Below are 21,619 nucleotides of genomic sequence, written 5' to 3'. Positions count from 1 at the left end.
GTAAAAATGCCCGCTCGATCTGTTCATCATCCTGAAGCAGCCAGCTTTGGTATGCCAATACATAATTCTGTAACAATTGATTTTTAAAAAATCATAGAAACCAAAATGTGCTCACCTTGAAGTTTATTTCCGGATCTTTACAGCAAGACGCACAATTCACAATCAGAACCAGGAGGATAACCAAGCTGCATCCAGAAACCATGAGCAGTGACGAAGAGACTTCCACAGCTGTTTCCCCTGGAAAATGCAATCAATTTTGAGCATCAGTTTTAAAAACACATCCCTAGAAACCACACATTGTGCTGCATAAATTCAACTGCTTAATCCTGCATTGCAAAACCTAGAAATACTTTAAAAAGGGTTTTGATTTCCATTGCTAAACAAACCCAAGCTCTAAAAAAATAAAACTAGCAAATCAATGACATCTGCCTTTGAAGAATAATGTTCCCATTAGGAGAGCTATAAAGCAGAGTTTAAGACAAAATGAAGGAAATGTGTGCCCCAAAATATTCAGGCAGGACAAGTATCCACAAGTATAAAACTCAAATCATCTCAAATGTCTAAGAGCCAATTAATAAATGCATAATATTCCCCCCCCCCCACTACTGACAAAAAAAATAGGAAAAAAGATAAAGCCAATTAATTTTGATGGACAAATATTAAGTGTAGTCTCTTGTAAAACACTTGCAATTTGAAAAGGCAGCTGTTATGAGGAAAGATCTTGTCCTGCCATCTCAATTTAACATTCTCTTGGAATTTCTGAAACAACATTTTAGTTCAGACTCAATGGGTCAAATGGCCTAATTCTGCTCACGAGTCTCATGGGCTTATGACAATTAACCAAAATTAATCATTTGGTAGTCCTTTTGTCCCTCAAAAATCCCAAGATTAGCACCAGCTTTTCACATGGAATGTGTTCAGCTACTACAGATAGGGAACATGACATTCTTATTGCCAACTATTAAAGAGTCTGCCCCATAAAATCTTAAACTTTGGCAAGTTGTAGGCAACCATTTGAAGGCTTCACAAATGTGATGTTTAATCCAGAGACATTACACCTATGAGCTCCTTTGCGTGTAACAGAGGCAAAAAAGTTAACAAGCACTTCAGCTTCAAGCACCAGATTTGTCAGGCAAGAAAGGAAAAACACCCAGTTCCAAGTTTTAAAATAACAGTTGGTGTATAATGATCAGAGAGGATTCTGTGTCAATGTTTAACATCCAGTAGAGACCAGCTATACATGTTAATGGCTTGTAGATAGTCAACAAATCTCTCCACACTTCCACAGGAGGCAATGTGGAACTCCAGTTCAAACAACACTGAAGCAACACGGAATATCAAAGAAATGTCCTGCCTCCAGGACCTTCCCACCTTGAAGATTGCATACAATTTATTTTTTTAAATTTTGCTTAACATAAGAAGTAACACTCATTTGACCTTTCAAGACCAATCTAGAATTCATCGTTCATCGATGAGCTTCTACCTTCAAGCTTTTCCCCTAACCATAGGATCTTCGTGATGCCACCATCATCACCCTGTACAAAAACAAAGGCGAGAAATCAGACTGCTCAAACTACAGGGGAATCACGTTGCTCTCCATTGCAGGCAAAATCTTCGCTAGGATTCTACTAAATAGAATAATACCTAGTGTCGCCGAGAATATTCTCCCAGAATCACAGTGCGGCTTTCGCGCAAACAGAGGAACCACTGACATGGTCTTTGCCCTCAGACAGCTCCAAGAAAAGTGCAGAGAACAAAACAAAGGACTCTACATCACCTTTGTTGACCTCACCAAAGCCTTCGACACCGTGAGCAGGAAAGGGCTTTGGCAAATACTAGAGCGCATCGGATGTCCCCCAAAGTTCCTCAACATGATTATCCAACTGCACGAAAACCAACAAGGTCGGGTCAGATACAGCAATGAGCTCTCTGAACCCTTCTCCATTAACAATGGCATGAAGCAAGGCTGTGTTCTCGCACCAACCCTCTTTTCAATCTTCTTCAGCATGATGCTGAACCAAGCTATGAAAGACCCCAACAATGAAGACGCTGTTTACATCCGGTACCGCACGGATGGCAGTCTCTTCAATCTGAGGCGCCTGCAAGCTCACACCAAGACACAAGAGAAACTTGTCCGTGAACTACTCTTTGCAGATGATGCCGCTTTAGTTGCCCATTCAGAGCCAGCTCTTCAGCGCTTGACGTCCTGCTTTGCGGAAACTGCCAAAATGTTTGGCCTGGAAGTCAGCCTGAAGAAAACTGAGGTCCTTCCATCAGCCAGCTCCCCACCATGACTACCAGCCCCCCCACATCTCCATCGGGCACACAAAACTCAAAACGGTCAACCAGTTTACCTATCTCGGCTGCACCATTTCATCAGATGCAAGGATCGACAATGAGATAGACAACAGACTCGCCAAGGCAAATAGCGCCTTTGGAAGACTACACAAAAGAGTCTGGAAAAACAACCAACTGAAAAACCTCACAAAGATAAGCGTATACAGAGCCGTTGTCATACCCACACTCCTGTTCGGCTCCGAATCATGGGTCCTCTACCGGCACCACCTACGGCTCCTAGAACGCTTCCACCAGCGTTGTCTCCGCTCCATCCTCAACATCCATTGGAGCGCTTACACCCCTAACGTCGAAGTACTCGAGATGGCAGAGGTCGACAGCATCGAGTCTACACTGCTGAAGATCCAGCTGCGCTGGATGGGTCACGTCTCCAGAATGGAGGACCATCGCCTTCCCAAGATCGTATTATATGGCGAGCTCTCCACTGGCCACCGTGACAGAGGTGCACCAAAGAAAAGGTACAAGGACTGCCTAAAGAAATCTCTTGGTGCCTGCCACATTGACCACCGCCAGTGGGCTGATAACGCCTCAAACCGTGCATCTTGGCGCCTCACAGTTTGGCGGGCAGCAACCTCCTTTGAAGAAGACCGCAGAGCCCACCTCACTGACAAAAGGCAAAGGAGGAAAAACCCAACACCCAACCCCAACCAACCAATTTTCCCTTGCAACCGCTGCAATCGTGTCTGCCTGTCCCGCATCGGACTTGTCAGCCACAAACAAGCCTGCAGCTGACGTGGACTTTTTACCCCCTCCATAAATCTTCGTCCGCGAAGCCAAGCCAAAGAAAGAAAAACCTCTTTAGTCTACCATCAATCTCAGTTTTGATGTAATTTTGAACTAGGCAACAGAGGAGACAAATAAAAGGACCCTCCAAGACTCCCACCATACCATCCGCAGCCTCTAATTCACAAGTACCACACTCCATTTACCACTCACCCTTAATCTACATCCACAGAAGACAACATCCAACTCCAAGGTACAAACTACACAATAAAACTATCACCAGAAGAGGAAACCCCACTACATTCACAGAGATCCTCCCACGCAATATAACCTAGCCTAAAACGAAGGGATACACATCCAGGAAGACCACCCTCCATTACACATTGATAGCTTGGTAATGTAAAGAGTAGAGAGCACTGATTCTTTGGAGTCCACTGAAGAAGCGACCTAATCCGAACACCCAACATCTCGTTTTTCAGGAAGGCGCCACAGTTCCTCAAAAGGCTGAGGCAGGCAAGGCTACTGGCCACCACTCTATCAGCTTTCTACAGGTCCTCTATTGAGAGTATCCTGGCCACCTGCATCACAGTGTGGAATGGCATTGGATTGGAGATGAATCCACAGAATCAGGATTTATCATCATGAATTTCGGTGTTTGCGACAGCGTCATCGTGCAAACATTCAGATTATAACCATCTTACATCATTACTAGAAAAAAATCAAAATAATAGTGCCCCAAAAGTAAGGCCGTGTCTTTGGTTCATCGATTATTCAGGAAGCTGTCCTTGTGCCATTGAATGGTTGTATTTAGGCTCCTGTATCTTTTTCCCGTTAGTAGCAGAGTGAAGAAAGCATGTCCTGGGTGATGAGGGCACTTGAGGATAGAAGCCGCTTTTTTTTTTAAAGACACCACCTCATGTAGTTGTCCTCGATGGAGTGGTCTGGTGCCTGTGATGTCGTAGGCTGAGTTAACAACTCTCTGTCCTGAGAGTTGGCACCTGGCTGGTATGGCACCTCCATACCAGGCAGTACAAAAGCAGAGGATCATTGTGTTCTCTCTCCCTCCCTCCATAAATGTGATTTACCAGGATCATTGTTTAAAAAGGGCATGCAAAATCAGTGAGGACCCCTACCACCCCACATGCAGCATCCAGTTACTCATATCAGGAAAGAGATACAGGAGTATTAGAGCCTGACCATCAGGCTGAGGAACAGCTTCATCCCACTTGTTTGTATGTCTGCACATGTGTTTCCACTGTGGACAGAAGAATGCTGCTTTGTGGGGCTGTACTGGTACAATCAGATGATAAATAAACTTGAACTTGTATTGCCCCCTGCAGTACCTTGCTTATCACAGCCTGTGGATCTTTCTTCCCATTTAACCATATAACATATAACAATTACAGCACGGAAACAGGCCATCTCAGCCCTTCTAGTCCGCACCGAACCAAGTCCTCTCCTCTAGTCCCACCTACCTGCACCCTGCCCGTTACCCTCCATTCCCCTCCCATCCATATTCCAATTTTTCCTTAAATGACAAAATGGACCCTGCCGCCCCTACTTCTCCTGGAAGCTCATTCCACCCAGCCACCTCTCTCTGAGTGAAGAAGTTCCCCCTCGTTACTTCTAAACTTTTTCCCCTTTACTCTTAACTCATGACCTCTTCTTTCAATCTCTCCTATTCTCAATGAAAAAAAGCCTATCCAAATCAACTCTATCTCCCTCATAATCTTAAATACCTCTATCAAATCTCCCCTCAACCTTCCATGCTCCAAGGAATAAGGACCTAATCTGCTCAATCTTTCTTTGTAATCAGTTTCTGAAACCCAGGTAACATTTTCGTAAATCTTCTCTGCACTCTCTACCTTGTTGATATCCTTCCTATAATTTGGTGACCAGAACTGCATACAGTATTCCAAATTTGGCCTCACCAATGCCTTGAAGAGTCTCAACATCACCTTCCAACTCCTCTATTCTATGCATTGATTTATAAAGGCCTTCTTCACCACCCTATCCACACATGATTCTACCTTCAGGAAATGATGAACTATTATTCCTAGATCTTTCTGCTCCACTCCATTCCTCAGTGCCCTCCCATTAACTACGCACGTTCTGTTTCGATTATTCCTTTCAAAATGAAGCACTTTACACTTGTCATGCATTAAACTCCATCTGCCATCTGTCAGCCCACTCTTCTAATCAGTCCAAATCCCTCTGCAATCTTTCAAAACCTTCTTCATTATCCACAATTCCACCAATTTTAGTCCACTTTGTTTTCTTTGATAATCAGTTCTCAAATCATAACAATACCTTGTCCTAATTCTCTGAGCCTGTGTGCTAATCTTGGTGACCAATAACATGCATTAAAATCAAGAGCACACACTTAGTTCCATTAGTGTTCCTTTATCTACTAGCCCCCAGCATCAAAGAACGCAATTCGTCGAGCAGAATTTTCCTTTCATAAATCTTAATCTGTAAAAGAATGTTGCAGATTCACTTAGTATGACAAAAAAAATTTCAATTCTTAATTGTAATTCATCTGCAAATCTAAAGACTATTTAATCTTTTTAAAAACTACTCACCCACATTATTCATGTCTAGCAGATAAGGCTAAAAACTGACTTTAATGCCCTATTTCTTCTCCAAATGCAATTCTGATCTAAACATAAATTGTGGCTAATTTGAAATGTTCTGACCTATACACACTGTACATTAAATTTATAAAACAGAAATGCCCAATAAATGGTGGAAAATCTGGATATGAAGGTTCATAATAAGTTTGATTTATTTCACCACAAAACTATTCATAGCTTGCTTATTCCTCCTACTTTACACACCCTGATGTGAATGTTGAAAGACAGTTTGAAACCAAGCATTTTTAATGTTTATAATTTTAGAACATTCAAAGTTCATGTGTTCTTATTTGAGCAAAGGGAAAAAGCAAATGAAAAATAAAAGCTGGCAAATTCTGGAACTCAAAGCAAAAAAAAGAGAAAATTCTGGTAATGCGCTGGTGAGGCAACAACTATGGAAAGAGAAAAAGATCTGGGCCCTTCATCAGAACTAGGAAAGAGAAAAAAACTGGTTCATTAGTTTTCTATAGTAGAGAAGATGGGAGAGGCTCGGGTAAAACAAAGGGAATGCAGGCATATCCCACTTTACAAAACTAATGCGTTCCTACGAAACTTTTCGTAAGACGAAATGACATAGAATGAAGACCCTTTCATTATTATTGGAGGCTATTTTCGTAACAGCAAAAACCCATTCAAATCCTTTCATAAAGCAAACAGCGTTCTTCGTAAAAGCAAATTTTCATAATTCGAGTATTCGTAAAGCAAGGGTGTACCTTTATCGGATACTAAATGGGAGCCATTCAAGGAACAGAAGCTGATTATGCTTAGTCGCACAATATTTGCGTTGTAGAATCTATGATACTATATAAATACAGGTGTACCCTGCTTTAAGAAGACTCAAGTGACAACAATTCTCTTTTACAAAAGGATTTGAATGGGTTTTCGCTTTACACCATTTTGGCTTATGACAGGTTTTCTTGGAACAGTTTTGTAAAGTGGGGTTTACCTGTAGTTAGAAAAACTAAGCCTAAGTGAAGACAGGCAGGAATGGCTAGTATGATACTGACCAAAAGAAATTACCTAGCTGGAGATGAAGTCTGAAAGACTGTAACCTGGCCAGAAAGAAAATTAGATGCTGTTCCTCCAGCTTGTATCACAACTTCTAACAGACATAAAGATCATATTCCACGAGATACAGTGCATTAAGGCAAGAGAGGGAAAGCTGACATGCAAAAGGAGTTTATTACCTAAAGGGAAAAGGGAATATATTAGGCCAAGGGTTTCTCCCATCCTGTGAAAATTGTGGACTAAAGTAAGCAAAACAGACAAGATTCTACACTATCTTTAAAATTGCTGCTCAACTCAAAACCCAACAAATATTACACGGTGTGCAAATGCAAGCTGCAGTCTGAAATTTTGTGCAATATGGACTAGGCTCTCCATATTCCACACCATTAATATCCAAGAAACTGGCAAATTCTCAATCTTGGAGAAATTTCCTTGGGGTTAAAAATTAAATATATTTTAAATCACTGTTTTTAACAATAGCCATTTAAGTATATATCTGAACAACATCCAATTTTCTCTGAAAAGATAGCGCAGGAACCTTCCTCCATAATGTAGTTTAACTCAAATTTATACCCATTAAAAAAATGCCATTAATCTTAATTGTCAACAGTAAGCAAAAGGCAAAATCAGGTAATCAGGATGAATCATTAGACTCAAGATGAATAGAAAATCAGAGCCCAGTTTGAAAGCGTATTACAACTGACTACAAAGTGAGAAAAAAAGCATTTTTATACTTGAGCATTGCTCTACCAAGAAAAATCAGAAACCTCTGCAGTTAGAACGATTCTTATATTCACTCCTTCTTTCTACCTAACCATCAATGCACCATCTTCTCAATTATCTGTGATTATGGGTTCAGAATATATGGTTCAAAGGCATCTGTACACCAATTATCATGCACTAGATCTATCTCTAGATCTCCATTTCAGTGGATTAAAATAAAAAATCTATTTAAATAGCTATGTTTTGTCAATTAAGAGTTTACCAAGCCCAGTGTTCTCATGTTGAAAATAACAGTTCGATAGACAAAATTTAAATGATCAAAGATTTTTTTATCTTCTGCTTTCGTTCATAGCTTGGTTTCAAATATGTGGACCAACAGTTCTGCAAAGATGGTGATAAAAAAAATTCAACTAAATAGCCCCCAGTTACCAAATTTTATATATACACTCCTATTAAAAACAATTAATTCAGTGCTTTATTGAAACTATCTACCACCAAGCTGTTGATTTACATGGAGTCTAGCCATTTAGATAAGATACTCAATGCTACTAAAAACAAAATACAACTTCAATGGTCCTTGGCAGTCCTCTGGACATAAAAGGTCAATTATTTTCAATTAATCTAATAAAAGACAGAATATCATGGAGTACACTGAAAATTTGTTTAACTGAAATTGTTACCAATTGCCATCATAATCTATTCACAAGTTTTCATATACTAATAATTTCATACAACACACAAGCTATTTGGCTCTTTGAATCTATGCAATTTTAGAGCAATCCCATACCCCATTTATTTCCACATCATCTATTCTTTCTTATGTGTCACAGTGCTCACTACATGTGGGTACTTTACAGCCTACCAATCAGCGCATTTTTGGAATGTGACATTAGTCACAGGGAGAATATGCAGATTGCAGAAGTAGCCATATGTACAGCAAATTTCTGAGCAACTCCCTTGTTTGCTTGACCATTTGATGGTTAGATTCAGCTGCAGTCACGATGTCAACACTACAATGGGGAGTTAGGTGAGCAATCATTCCAAAATCCTAGTGATCTAACAACAGCTTTTTGAAAGCCATGTAGGTGGACTGAAGACAGAAATGACACTCCCCACTTTCAACCTGCCAAGGCACACAATCAGTCAAGGACCCTTCATGAAATATAGCAAATGAAGTCATATAGTAGGTGGAATCTATAACTCCATGGATCCCAAACCAATCTGAAGAGCCAGATGCAAGAGGTACTACAGTCTAAACAGATCTTGTTCACATGACTCATTCACCCTGCTGCCACACTCACTGTTACAGATATTCACAGATCTGCAGAGAGCCAATTTCAGGACTGTTTTAGTTGTTGTAACTTAATACATGAATGAAGAACTATGTAGAATACACCCAAATAGATTCTCATTTTACACACAAAAATTTAATTTTCAATATTTTAATCACCAAAATGAATAGCAATAACAACACTAGGTCACCAACTATATGGTACCAATTTGGGGATTATTTAAAGCTTTAAGCTAACCAAATAACTTTATTAAAGCATTATTGGTCATCTCAATGAGCCAACATTCAATCCAGTCTATCAGACCTGTAAACAGCTGCTTTTTGTGTCTCACTGCTTCTCTCAACACTGAGGGACAGTCTGGTAGAAAACAAAGGTACTAATTTATACAGAGACCCAGAACATTAATATTTGTGATTTATTCTTGGACCCTTGCAGTTTATCAACTTTTCAACATGAATGCAGCTAGATCCTTAACAAGTCATGATTCATCAGATTGAGCTTTTGGTGAATCACAATTCCAATAAATATTCAATTCCTTTTGTTGAAAGTTAAGCCTCCCTGATAACGAAGGAAAAAGGCATGAAAATACCAATCTGAACAAGCCTGGCCCATCCACACACATTCCATGTACACTAATAATTTGCCTTACCAATCACATTTGAATCATCAGATTCAGATTTATTGTCAGAGTACAATGACATCACATACACCCCTGAGATTATTTTTCCTGTAGACTAGGCAGAATTACCACTTATTGGCAATGCAAAAAATAATGTCATGGGGGGAAAAAAATGATAAAGCAATTAAATCTCCACATTGAATTGTTTTAAATACACCACACATCTAATTATCCAGATATTTCAAAGCAGCCCATTGAGACTCTGGGAAATTTTACTTCAAAAAATATTTCCTCAAATGTACCAAAATTCTTTTGACAATTTATTTATTCCTTTCAATTTCTTTATTTCAACATGAATTCAGCTAGATCCTTGAAATTCCATGTTACACTGTTTTCTCTATCGAGCTATGATGACAATATCACTAACTTCTATTAGGTATCATACATAACATTTCACCAAACCTGGTAAGTTTCAGGGGAGAGTAGGAACCATGGCGCCAGTGAGTGGATGGGGAGCACAGCAGACATTACCTACAGACAAGTCCATCTTCTTTAGCTTAATAAAATAGGACTTGCACATTTATAGCCAAATAATCCCTTTGCTTTGGCCTTTACAAATAAGCAGAATCCATTCATCCTTAAGCAACCATGATAGAATTTTACAAATAACTTGAATGAGACCCAGCACTTTAGAACGCAAGCAGCGTGAATGAAGGTTAGATCACAGATATTGGGGGTGGGAAAAGAATCATTTTTAAGGAAGGAAAGACATGGACAAGGATTCTTCAGTGGTTGAGTTCAGGCAGGATTGTGGTTAGTCAATGTTATTTATGTAAGTGGAAATAAGAAATTTTGCTAATGCCTGATTTTACAAAAAAATGGAATAACATCTTTCTAAAAATTGTTCAAATATGGTAACAACAAAAAAAACTTGTCCATTCTAAAAGTTTTAATCCCTTATTGCATAGTGAAATACAGTCAAATCAGAAATTTTGTTGGTCTGACAGCTATTCTTTGATTGGGCTAATTCTATTCAGGAAAGCAGCTCTGAATATAACCAGAGACCTTTTTTTTAAATGTGCAAAAAACGATTTTGTGCAAGTTTGTTTCTTCAAATTTAATTCCAAATATAAATGAAAATACAGTTTACTAAAAAAAAGTCAAATATACATCAAAACCAAAACTTTGAAATATTTAAATACTTCCACCTATATGGACTTTGGTAACAAATGCGAAAATGGTTGCTGCAAAGTAATGGAATGGAGGTCAATCCATAGGACCACAAGAGTGCTAGAGGATCATTGGATTCTCCCTCCCCCTCCACCAATCGACATGATCTACCAAGGCATGAAAAAACAATGAGGAACCCTTCCACTCTGAACAGAGCACCTTTCAGCTGTTCCTGTCAGGAAAGAGATACATGAGTATCTGACTTACACAACAATATTTATTTACATGCATGAATACTACCTATGTATCGTTTGTCTGGTTGGGTGTTACGTCTGGTTGGGTGTTACGTCTGGTTGGGTGTTACGTCTGGTTGGGTGTTACGTCTGGTTGGGTGTTACGTCTGGTTGGGTGTTACGTCTGGTTGGGTGTTACGTCTGGTTGGGTGTTACGTCTGGTTGGGTGTTACGTCTGGTTGGGTGTTACGTCTGGTTGGGTGTTACGTCTGGTTGGGTGTTACGTCTGGTTGGGTGTTACGTCTGGTTGGGTGTTACGTCTGGTTGGGTGTTACGTCTGGTTGGGTGTTACGTCTGGTTGGGTGTTACGTCTGGTTGGGTGTTACGTCTGGTTGGGTGTTACGTCTGGTTGGGTGTTACGTCTGGTTGGGTGTTACGTCTGGTTGGGTGTTACGTCTGGTTGGGTGTTACGTCTGGTTGGGTGTTACGTCTGGTTGGGTGTTACGTCTGGTTGGGTGTTACGTCTGGTTGGGTGTTACGTCTGGTTGGGTGTTACGTCTGGTTGGGTGTTACGTCTGGTTGGGTGTTACGTCTGGTTGGGTGTTACGTCTGGTTGGGTGTTACGTCTGGTTGGGTGTTACGTCTGGTTGGGTGTTACGTCTGGTTGGGTGTTACGTCTGGTTGGGTGTTACGTCTGGTTGGGTGTTACGTCTGGTTGGGTGTTACGTCTGGTTGGGTGTTACGTCTGGTTGGGTGTTACGTCTGGTTGGGTGTTACGTCTGGTTGGGTGTTACGTCTGGTTGGGTGTTACGTCTGGTTGGGTGTTACGTCTGGTTGGGTGTTACGTCTGGTTGGGTGTTACGTCTGGTTGGGTGTTACGTCTGGTTGGGTGTTACGTCTGGTTGGGTGTTACGTCTGGTTGGGTGTTACGTCTGGTTGGGTGTTACGTCTGGTTGGGTGTTACGTCTGGTTGGGTGTTACGTCTGGTTGGGTGTTACGTCTGGTTGGGTGTTACGTCTGGTTGGGTGTTACGTCTGGTTGGGTGTTACGTCTGGTTGGGTGTTACGTCTGGTTGGGTGTTACGTCTGGTTGGGTGTTACGTCTGGTTGGGTGTTACGTCTGGTTGGGTGTTACGTCTGGTTGGGTGTTACGTCTGGTTGGGTGTTACGTCTGGTTGGGTGTTACGTCTGGTTGGGTGTTACGTCTGGTTGGGTGTTACGTCTGGTTGGGTGTTACGTCTGGTTGGGTGTTAAAATAATTATTAACTTACTTTTAATACATTACAAATCAGTTAAAATTTAATCATACAATTAAAACATCCTAAAGGCACTGAAAAAATATTTTTAAAGACAAAAAATTGGACGTTGGGTGTTACATTGCAGACTAGCAGATATAGAAATTCTCCAAGAGACTGTTATTGTTTTTCTTTTAAAACAATGTATTGATTAATAACTATTAATCATATAACTTAACCCCAACTATGCGCAAATATACTTTTGCGTGTGTTTCTGAGTGTGTGGAATACCCAAACCATTACAGCTTAGGCACAATTCTGGAAAGTCATTCTAAATTTTGTTTAGTCTTTGAAATTCTGTATTGAAACTTAGTCTTTTAAACTGATGTCAGAAGTAATCACAAAGGAGGCGAGACAGACAGTGATCAGACTGCTGAAAACTCACTAATCCTTGTCAAGTTGCTTCTCAACAAATGTCCTTTCATATGAATAATAGTCACAGCTCCCCTTTTACTTGTGTAGGGATTACAAAACTTGTGACTTCCAAGAGTCTTCCAGATGAAATGATCATCACAATGGTCACGATCCAATGAAGCAATTTTCCCACTTCCTTTACCCAGATATGGATGGGTTAATCAAAATGACCATCACAATGGTCATGGTGGTTCAATAATTCTCCTGAGAAGGAGAATCAGCAGAATTGTCCATTCCACCTGTGTTCCGATGGCTGATCAAACTGTTTGTTTCACATAATTCAATCACATGACTTTCTTCCCATCTGTTTTTTCCTGAATAAACAACCATCATTCTTTTTTCCTTCCAGAGTAATGACTTTTGTTTATACTCAATACTTGCTGGTGTCACTCCATCTCACCACAAGCTGTGAATGGCTGCATTTTACACAAATCCTTAACATGTCAGTCACAAGAAATGAAATGTGACCTTGTAACATGGGTCAACACCCTTCATCAAGACTGGATAGCCTCGACAAGAAACATCAACTCTCCACATTCTTCCCTTAATGCCGAATCACCCACCAAATTCCTTCTGCAACTAATTTCTTTGTTCCAAATTCCAGCATATGCAATCTTTTGGCTCCAGGTTGGAAGCCCAGCTGTACCATCAGTTTGCAATCGACTGTACCAATGATTTTATTCGTGATATTTTTAAAAAATCACAGGTATTAACTATTTTTCTGAGCTTCAATTTTATTTCTGGTTGAATATTTTCAAATAAAAGTGTACAATTTACACAAGACTGAAATAATTGAGGTGTGCATTATTAAATTCAATTTGTGTGGAAAATAGTATGGTCATCCAAAGTCTAGACATTCAAGTTTCTAAAAATGCAACTTTCTTCCTAATATTTGACACTTTCAAAATAGTTCACAAATTGAACTCTCAAAAGCATGGCACAGGCAAACAGAAAAAAGATGGAAAATATGATGAAAATTTTATGGCATACAATATGATTATCCCTTCAGGCACAGGGCCTGCAATAATTTCTGCACAATTTATCTGCTGGAAAGTGTCTCAATTTCTGACTGAAAATTCCTGGCCAAGATCCCCACCTAAAATTAGTCACCCTGACGTTAGCATTCCTGAGAGGGGTGTTTTGTTGCCAAAGTACACCTCATATCCGATTCAGTTTTACTTGCTGCAATTGACTTGCCCTGAGTTAGGTAATAAGAATTTATAGAATCTATTGAGATTAATTCTGTAGTTACTAATTCTGGATTAGAACAAGTGTCTTTGTGAACAACTGTTATCATCTAGTAGGTCCTTAATCCTCCAAATATTCCGAGTTTACCAGATTGGAGATGTGGTTTGTTTTATTAAATGTCATAAAAATGCTTTAATAGCATTTGAAAGGTGTAATGTTTTTAATAAGAGGAAATAGGTTTAAAGTCATTGGGCTAAAGAACCAAAGGCCAAATGAGGAGTCAATGTGAAGAATACACAGCAACTTGCATTTAATTGCAAAATGATTAAGATTTCAGATTTATTGTCAGAGTACATACATGACATGACGTACAACCCTGCAGGCGAGGCAGAATTACCCCTTCTTGTTAATGCAAACAATCTGTACACAATTTGAACATGTAAACAGAACAAGGCATGTAAACAAACTGAACTACGTAATACAGAGAGAATAAAAAAAATTAAAGTGCAAAAGTAGAGTCCTTAAATGAAACTTAAAATGAGTTTGTCGTTGTTGAGTCTGACAGTGCAAGTCTTGTGTCACCGAGACCTCTTTCTTGATGGTAGCAGTGAGAACAGAGCGTGTGCTGGATAACGTGGATCCTTGATTGCTGCTGCTCTCTGACAGCAGCATTCCTTGGAGATGTTCTCAATGATGGGGAGGGTTTTGCCTGTGAAGTCCTGGGCTGTGCCCACTATCTTCTGGAGGGCTTTACGCTCAAGGTTATTGGTGTTCCCATCAGCACACTTTCCACCACACATCTGGAGAAATTTGCCAGGGTTTCTGAAGTCCTAACAAACCTCTGCAAACTCTTGAGCAAGAAGAGGTGCCGACATGCTTTCTTCACGATCCCATTAGGTATTCGGTCCAGGAAAGATCCTCTGAGATGTTGATGCCCAAGAACTCAAAATTTCTCACCCTCTCCACCTTTGATCTCCCAATGGATAATTGGATCATACACCTCTGGTTTTCCCTTTCTGTAGTCAACAGGTCTGCCAAATAAGCAGTGAAAATGCAAAATGGCATCCAAAATAAACTGTATGCACATTTGAAATTTGGACATTTACAGTGCTACAAGGTAAAAGTTAGGGAGAATAGGACTGTTTGAAAACATAATAGTCAAAATGGGCCAAATATTCTCCCCATGCTGTATAATTTGATGAAATTGTCAGTTAATTTAAAAAAAAGGAAATGTCACGGTGTATATTTTAATGATGAACATTTGTAAATATTGTTACCGATATGATTCATGGTGCAATAAATAAAAAATTTAAAAAATAAATTGTCAGTTAATTGAGAGATGTAATCAAGTGAGAAAACTATTTTATTTGCTTTCCTTCTGCTTTCAACTCCTACTATTGACCCTATTTACTCACCTTCAGAAAGAATTCATGCTATTGCTTTGTCAGCTGAACTATGGCCAACTTACACCTCCTCGCTCAAAGAGCACAATCCCGTACTGGTCTGGAAGCTTTCATATCTCAACCATAATCACAAAGTCTTGCCAAACCAAATCTCAATAAGTCACTGTGCCTACAGATTCCACTATCGTAATTATGTCATCGTTTCGTTCTCATAGACCTGTAAAGCGTTGTAGCACTATAAAAGAGTTATTTGTGGATTAATAAGAACTTCATGAAAACAGTACAAAGATCAAACCTCTCTTCTCCATGTTCTCATGTACTGACAAACCAAGGCCATCCATAAATTGGAGGAGCAGCACCTAATTTTCCATCTCAGCACTCTCCAACCAGATGGCATGAATGTCAACTATGTAAGGTATTAAAATGACACTCCATTTGCTTCCTCAGATGTATGAAAGGGATACCATGGCATTACTTTGAACAGACCAATTTTTAAAGCTTAATCAACATAATGAAAACAAATCAGCTGGTCACATTGCCATTTGACAAAATGAATAAAAATTGACTTGTGTTAGTCTCAAATTGTAGCGGTGAGGACATCTTTTTAAAGCTTTTCAACCATGTAGTCTCAAGACAGGAATAAAGAACAAAACATTTCAACAAGGTATATTCAATTAATTAGATCTAATACAATAACTGATATTGATTTATATTCCTAACATTCCTGAACTTAAACCTTCTGTGCAAGTAGACAGAACTTTAGACCTGTGTTACAATTCTGCATTGAATGCCAGATCCGAGCATTTACAACTACATCACTATATCAATAATCAACCAAATGTGACAGCAGAATATTAAACTAATATCCCACAATAAACTAAAAATGACATCAGAGGTAGATATTTCACACAACAATAATCTGGGCCTGCATTATACTGCAAACACCAAACAATGCCATCAGGGCTGAACACACATTATGATTGACAAGTTACTTTTTTTTTCTTAAGTGGCCTTTCCCCTCATCTTAAATTAAGATAGTGATATCATTAGAAAAGCCTGCAAGAGGAAGTGGATTTACTTTTAAAATCTAGTTAGGCATAAATTATTTGAGAAAGAGAATTTTGCCTTCCTCAGGGTATCCCAAAGACCTATGAAGATGTACATATAAACAAAGGATTTCATGACTCAATTAGTTAAGCTACTGCTGATAAGTGATTACATAGAGAGCCAGCATATGCTAGAAGACAACTTCAGAGCACAGGATCTCAACACTTGAGCAACAATTGAAGCAGAATGGATGAGGCTTGCCTGGAGTCTAATCTGCAGAAAACTAGAGGTAATGGCAGAGAGCTCAAGAGAAAAGGTTAGCAACTAATGCGACAAGAAGAGATAAGGAACAGGATCAGCATCCCTATACTGCTTGACAAATGCAAGGCTGAACACGGTCCAGCAAACTGGCCTTGAACCAAAACAAGTCAGTGGCAAGCCAGGGTACAAAGCGAGATGAACCAGTTGAAATGGAGACAGAGAATAAATAGTGCTAACAGAATTAGAATTCATTGACATGAAATTCGAGGTTTTGCGGCAGCCTCGTAGTGCAAACGTTCAGATTATAACCATCTTACAACAATAATATAAAAATTTAAAATAATGGTGCATGAAAAGTAAGGCAGTGTCTTTGGTTCATTGATTATTGAGGAATTTGATGGCAGCGGGGAAGAAGCCGTCCTCATGCCATTGTGTGCCGCAATATGGCAGAATTTCTTTGAAATAAATCACAAAAGTTAGATGAAAGAAAAAATATACAAAATTATCTAACACAAAAGGAATAAGAAAGCCTTTGAATCATTGATAAAAGATGGCTTTAACAATTAGGGCAAGTAATTCCGAGTTTATGAGAATTTCACAATGTTAAATGTAAGAACATTGGAAATTGAGTATCAAAAAAGTGTATACTTGTACACCATAATTTGTGCACTTTATTCAAAAATCTTTTTTTTCTTGCATCCTCCACTACAATAGGAAAAAACGATTGGCAAATTCATTTAAAATATCATATAAATGAAACACAATTTTTAAAAATTGCAGATGCTGGAAATCTGAAATAAAATATTCTGGAACAATCTGATAAAGTAGCATCTGGGAAAAGAGAAATATAGTGAATGCTTCATGTTTAAGCATGGGAAAGACAGAAACAAAAGGGTTGAAGAAATCAAAGGGAATACCTCTGATAGTGAGTATCCAGGACTGATTTTATAATAGCTGTTGATAAATTAATCAGGCCCATTAAAGAGAGAAAAAAAATAAAGGGATACTTAAAATGCATGAAATCCCTGACAAATAAGGTAGTGTGAGTGCAGAGAGGAAAAAAGTTAATATTCCAGATCTGGCCAGTTGGAACAAAGAAAATTAGTTATCTGAAATTATTGAATTTGACATTAAATCTGGAAGCCAGTGACAGAGGATGAACTTAGTTTGGGCCTTGTTATTACAGTGCAGAAACTGATAAATCAGAGAGGAAATAAAAGAAGAGGCAACTAGATGCTCAAGGGTGTCTCAACTGAATCCAGGTGCTCTGTGAAACAGCCAATCAACATATATTTGGTTTCTCCAATGCAGAAAAGATCATCCTGTGAGTACTAAATGCAAGTGCTGAAGTTAGCAGAAAAGATTATTGGGGGCTGTTTTCCTCCTGTGAAAGACATCTACAACATTTAATGCCGGGAAAAGGCAATAAACATTGTGAAGGACTCCACACACCCCTCCTGTAAACTGTTCTCCCTTCTGCCATCTGGTAGGAAGTACCATAGCACTCGGACCCTTACGTCCAGATTGGGCAACAGTTTATCCCCCAAGCCATCAGGCTCCTGAATTCCAACATATGTGGATAGTGTACCGTGGACTTTTCTGTATACTTCACAATATTTTAAAGTATATAAATATACTCCGTGGTCTTTAAGAAACACTATCTCATCTTTGCCAAGTGAACAGGGTATGAACATTAAATAAAGGTGAATTGACTTAGCTTGGAAGCGCTGCAAGATAATTGCATCTTCACTTGCAAGAACTGTTTCTGTTCTTGGATGTAGAAAGAGGAGAGGTAATAGGACAAATGCACAGTGATGTGCCGTAAGAAACGGAAGAGATGGTACAACTGCAGACAAGCAAGTCATGAAGGGAACAATCCTTTCAAAATGTTGAGGGGGGGAGGGGAAGATGAACCATTTGGTTGAGGAATCTCATTGAAGGCAATAGAAAATGTAAAGGATGATCCAATGAGCGTGAATATTGTTTGGGTGAAAGGGCAAAGGGAATACTATCCTTGCTCTACTTGTTTTGGTGTTGGGGTGGAAGAGAAAGTGAGAGCACAGATGCAGGACATAGATGAGATCAAGAGCTCTATCACATTTTGGCCATGGGGCAGTCATATTTAGGGCAAAAGGTATCACAGAAGTACTTTGTGAAGAGTATCATCACTGGAGCACGAGAAATACAAAAAAACAGGAGCAAAATTAGACTGTATGGACTACCATTCAGTATCATGGCTGATAAGCCTTGGGCTTCAATTACTCTTTTGGGTATTTCGCCATTGTGTTAAATTCTCAGATTTTTCAAAAGTCTATCTTTTCTTTAAATACCTCCAATGACCTGACCTCCACAACCATCCTCACGCGAGAATTGAGGGACTTTGCAAGAAGCTGCATCGGCATGAGAAATGGCATAATGGTATGGAGTCCTCAGAGACCTGTGGAGAATGTTTATTGCTAAACAGTCTCTTTGCAAGTTAAAATTAATTGTTTTCTCCTTTCCAAAATTCTGAAAAACATTCATCTGAAATGTTAACTCAATTTCTCCTTCCACAGATCTATCTGAAGTGATGCCTATTTCGAGTATTATCTATCTTTATGACAAGAGCAATTATACCCACACAGAAATCTCAACCTCCCTACACAAAGGATATGACAAATCACATTCAAGCTGTTTCATGGATGAGACAGCATCTTCCAGAATCAAGATGCAAGATTTAGATTTAGCCAATAGCTTAAATCAAAAACAACAATCAATCTTGCAATGCAACTCAACCACTGTACGATAGTGAACAGGCAATTGATTTGAGCAGCATGTTTTTCTCTGTACATTACAAAACAGGCAATAACTAATAATCTCAACTTGAAGTTATTGAAAAAGTCATAGAATTTAATGGTAGTTTAATGTTAAAAACATTTAGAGTGGTCATTATTACACATCTAAAGAGATTTTACAAAATGGCTGGCAGTCACTTTTAATGAGCCACTCCAGTACAAACATCAGTAATGCAGAAAGAAAACAGTAATTTTTAATTGTACGGTGTAATAGTACATTCCTATGTAACAAAGGTATCCATTTCCCCCCCCAAAGTACTTCCTTGCCCTAACACTACATTGTGCATTCTCAGAGGATCATAAAAGCACAAGAGATATGCAAGTCACCATTAACATTGCTTTCCTGTTTTTTGCTGTTGCCTTAAAAAAATTTTTTTTAATATATAAATCAGAAAATTCTCAACAGCCTAATGTCCTGAAATGTTAATTATTTCACAATTCACAGATGTTACAAGATGTGCTGAGTGGTTCCAGCATCCCTACAGATTTCAAGCATCAACAGCATTTGTGAGATGCATTCTCTCCCCCCCCCCCCCCCACCAACTAAAATCTTATTCACAGAACCTGTCACTGGCTAAGTCGGACAATACTACACAACCATAAAAACCTACTGAACTGAGTAGTTGGTTACCCTCATCCACATTGTGTCTGAGGTCTGGTCAAAAAAACAATGCTGCAGAAACTCAGCTGGTCAGTGTATATTGTTTAGCAAAGATAAAGATACATAACCAACGTTTTGGACCTGAGCCCTTCATCAAGGTATGACAAAACTGTAGGCAGGTACCATAACAAAAGTTTTGCCCAAAACATTGGTTATGTATCTTTATCTTTGCTAAACAATATACACTGTTTGACTAGCTAAGTTTCTCTGGCATTGTGCTTTTACTTCAACCACAGTGTCTGCAAACTTTCATATTTCACTTGTGTCTGATTTCCTTTGCTACAGTAATGAACCAATTTTAGCACAATCCAGTGGTTTTGCTGCAATTACTGGTCGAGTATTGCATGTCCATTAAGTAATATTACACAGGTGTATAGTGGAGAGCATTCTGACCATCACTGTCTTGTATGGAAAGCTCAGGACAAGAAAAAAAAACTTGAGAGGGTTGTGAACGCGGCCTGTGACATCACAGGCACCGGACTTCACTCCATCGTGGACATCATACAAGAGGCGGTGTCTTGAGAAGACAGCCTCTAGCCTCAATGACCCCCACCCCCCCCCCCAGGCCATTCCCCCATTTTACTCTGCGACATCAGGGGAAAAAAAGGTACAGGAGCCTGAAGCCAAGCTCTCAGCGGCTTCTTCTGCACTATTTTTAGAAGGTGGTTTATATGAATGTTTGCACTCCGGTGCTGTTTCTGAATTGAACCGCGCTGAACTTTGATTTTTCCTGCAGAGTTACATTTGAGCAAAACGCGGAAACCTACAGACGCCGTGGTTGAAGTTAAAACACAATGCCGGAGAAGCTCAGCAGGCGACGATGAGCCTGACTCACGGAGTTTCTCCAGCATTGTGCATTTCAATTTGAAGACGCAGCAATGCCATTTCCTTTTGTTTGCACAGATACACTGTCAGTGGGGAAGCGGGCAACGTACACCGACCTGCATCTGTTTGCGGAAGTGGAGCACCTTGGACACTACGCCATGCCAGCAGGAGGAGGATGCCGGCGGACACCGCCATGGTCGGCCGCGGCTCAGCCGCCGTCAGGGAGTGCCGATTCGCAGCCTGGGTCCGGCCCCCCATTGATCCGAGTTGGCTGCTCACGACACGCGGCCTCTACACTCGGCGCAGGCCGCGCTCGCCGCTTTTCTTCCTGATTTTCCGGCAACAAACGGCGATTGGCACCGACCCACCGACGCTCATCCTTCCTCACAGGCCCCGACCCCAGCTCAGCGCCCGTATCCTCTCGGACCGTGGCTCACCGGCACGACCCCGTCATCCGCCGAGTGCGTGGGCATGTCTCCTCGCGGCGACGGCAGGTGTCGGAGCGCTTTCGGCTAGCGACGCGGCCGCCCTCTCGCCACTTTTCCCACGGCCGCCATGATGCGCCCGAAGCCAGCGTGACCCGCCTCGCCGCCGCGATGGACGGCACCGCCTGGCCAATCGCGCGGTGATCGGACGGCGGCCACCCACCAATTGGCGCCCGAGGTGGGGCTGAAGTAGGCGGGTGATCCGGCCTGGACGCGGTGATGGACGGGCTCGCTCTCGGGGTGTGACGTCACACGCTTAGCAACCGAAGGAGGTCGTGGAAGGAGCCCAGGGTCCCTGAAGCGTTGCTATGGGGTCAAAGATGGAACCCTCCTCTGATTTTAAATGGGTTGTCAATGATTGCAAACGTTGGGGAAGCAAACAGGGGGGAGGGAGATAGATCAGCTCGTTGACTGGCGTCACCCCAACAACCTTGCACTGAACCAAGGAGAT

At 40.4% G+C, this 21,619-nt stretch overlaps 1 protein-coding gene across 3 annotated transcripts in view; it reads right to left on the bottom strand.

Annotated features, from left to right (window-relative positions):
• lmtk2 (lemur tyrosine kinase 2) overlaps positions 1–21,298 on the bottom strand; it is a 105,915-nt gene extending 84,617 nt beyond the window's left edge. For 2 of the 3 annotated variants that reach the window (XM_069905613.1, XM_069905614.1), the window contains exons 1-2: positions 20,800–21,298; positions 116–237 (exon numbers count right to left, since the gene is read on the bottom strand). In XM_069905613.1, the coding sequence (XP_069761714.1) occupies positions 116–237; positions 20,800–20,941 (264 nt within the window). In that variant the 5' untranslated portion in view covers positions 20,942–21,298. The remainder of the gene's footprint in view (positions 1–115; positions 238–20,799) is intronic. The other variant, XM_069905612.1, reaches the window with a different exon arrangement.
• Positions 21,299–21,619: the final 321 nt, after the last annotated feature.

The sequence above is a fragment of the Narcine bancroftii genome, chromosome 12 (assembly GCF_036971445.1).
Source record: "Narcine bancroftii isolate sNarBan1 chromosome 12, sNarBan1.hap1, whole genome shotgun sequence".
Lineage (NCBI taxonomy): Eukaryota > Metazoa > Chordata > Chondrichthyes > Torpediniformes > Narcinidae > Narcine > Narcine bancroftii.
Note: the sequence above shows the minus strand (reverse complement) of the source record. Positions and strands in the feature narration are given on the sequence as shown.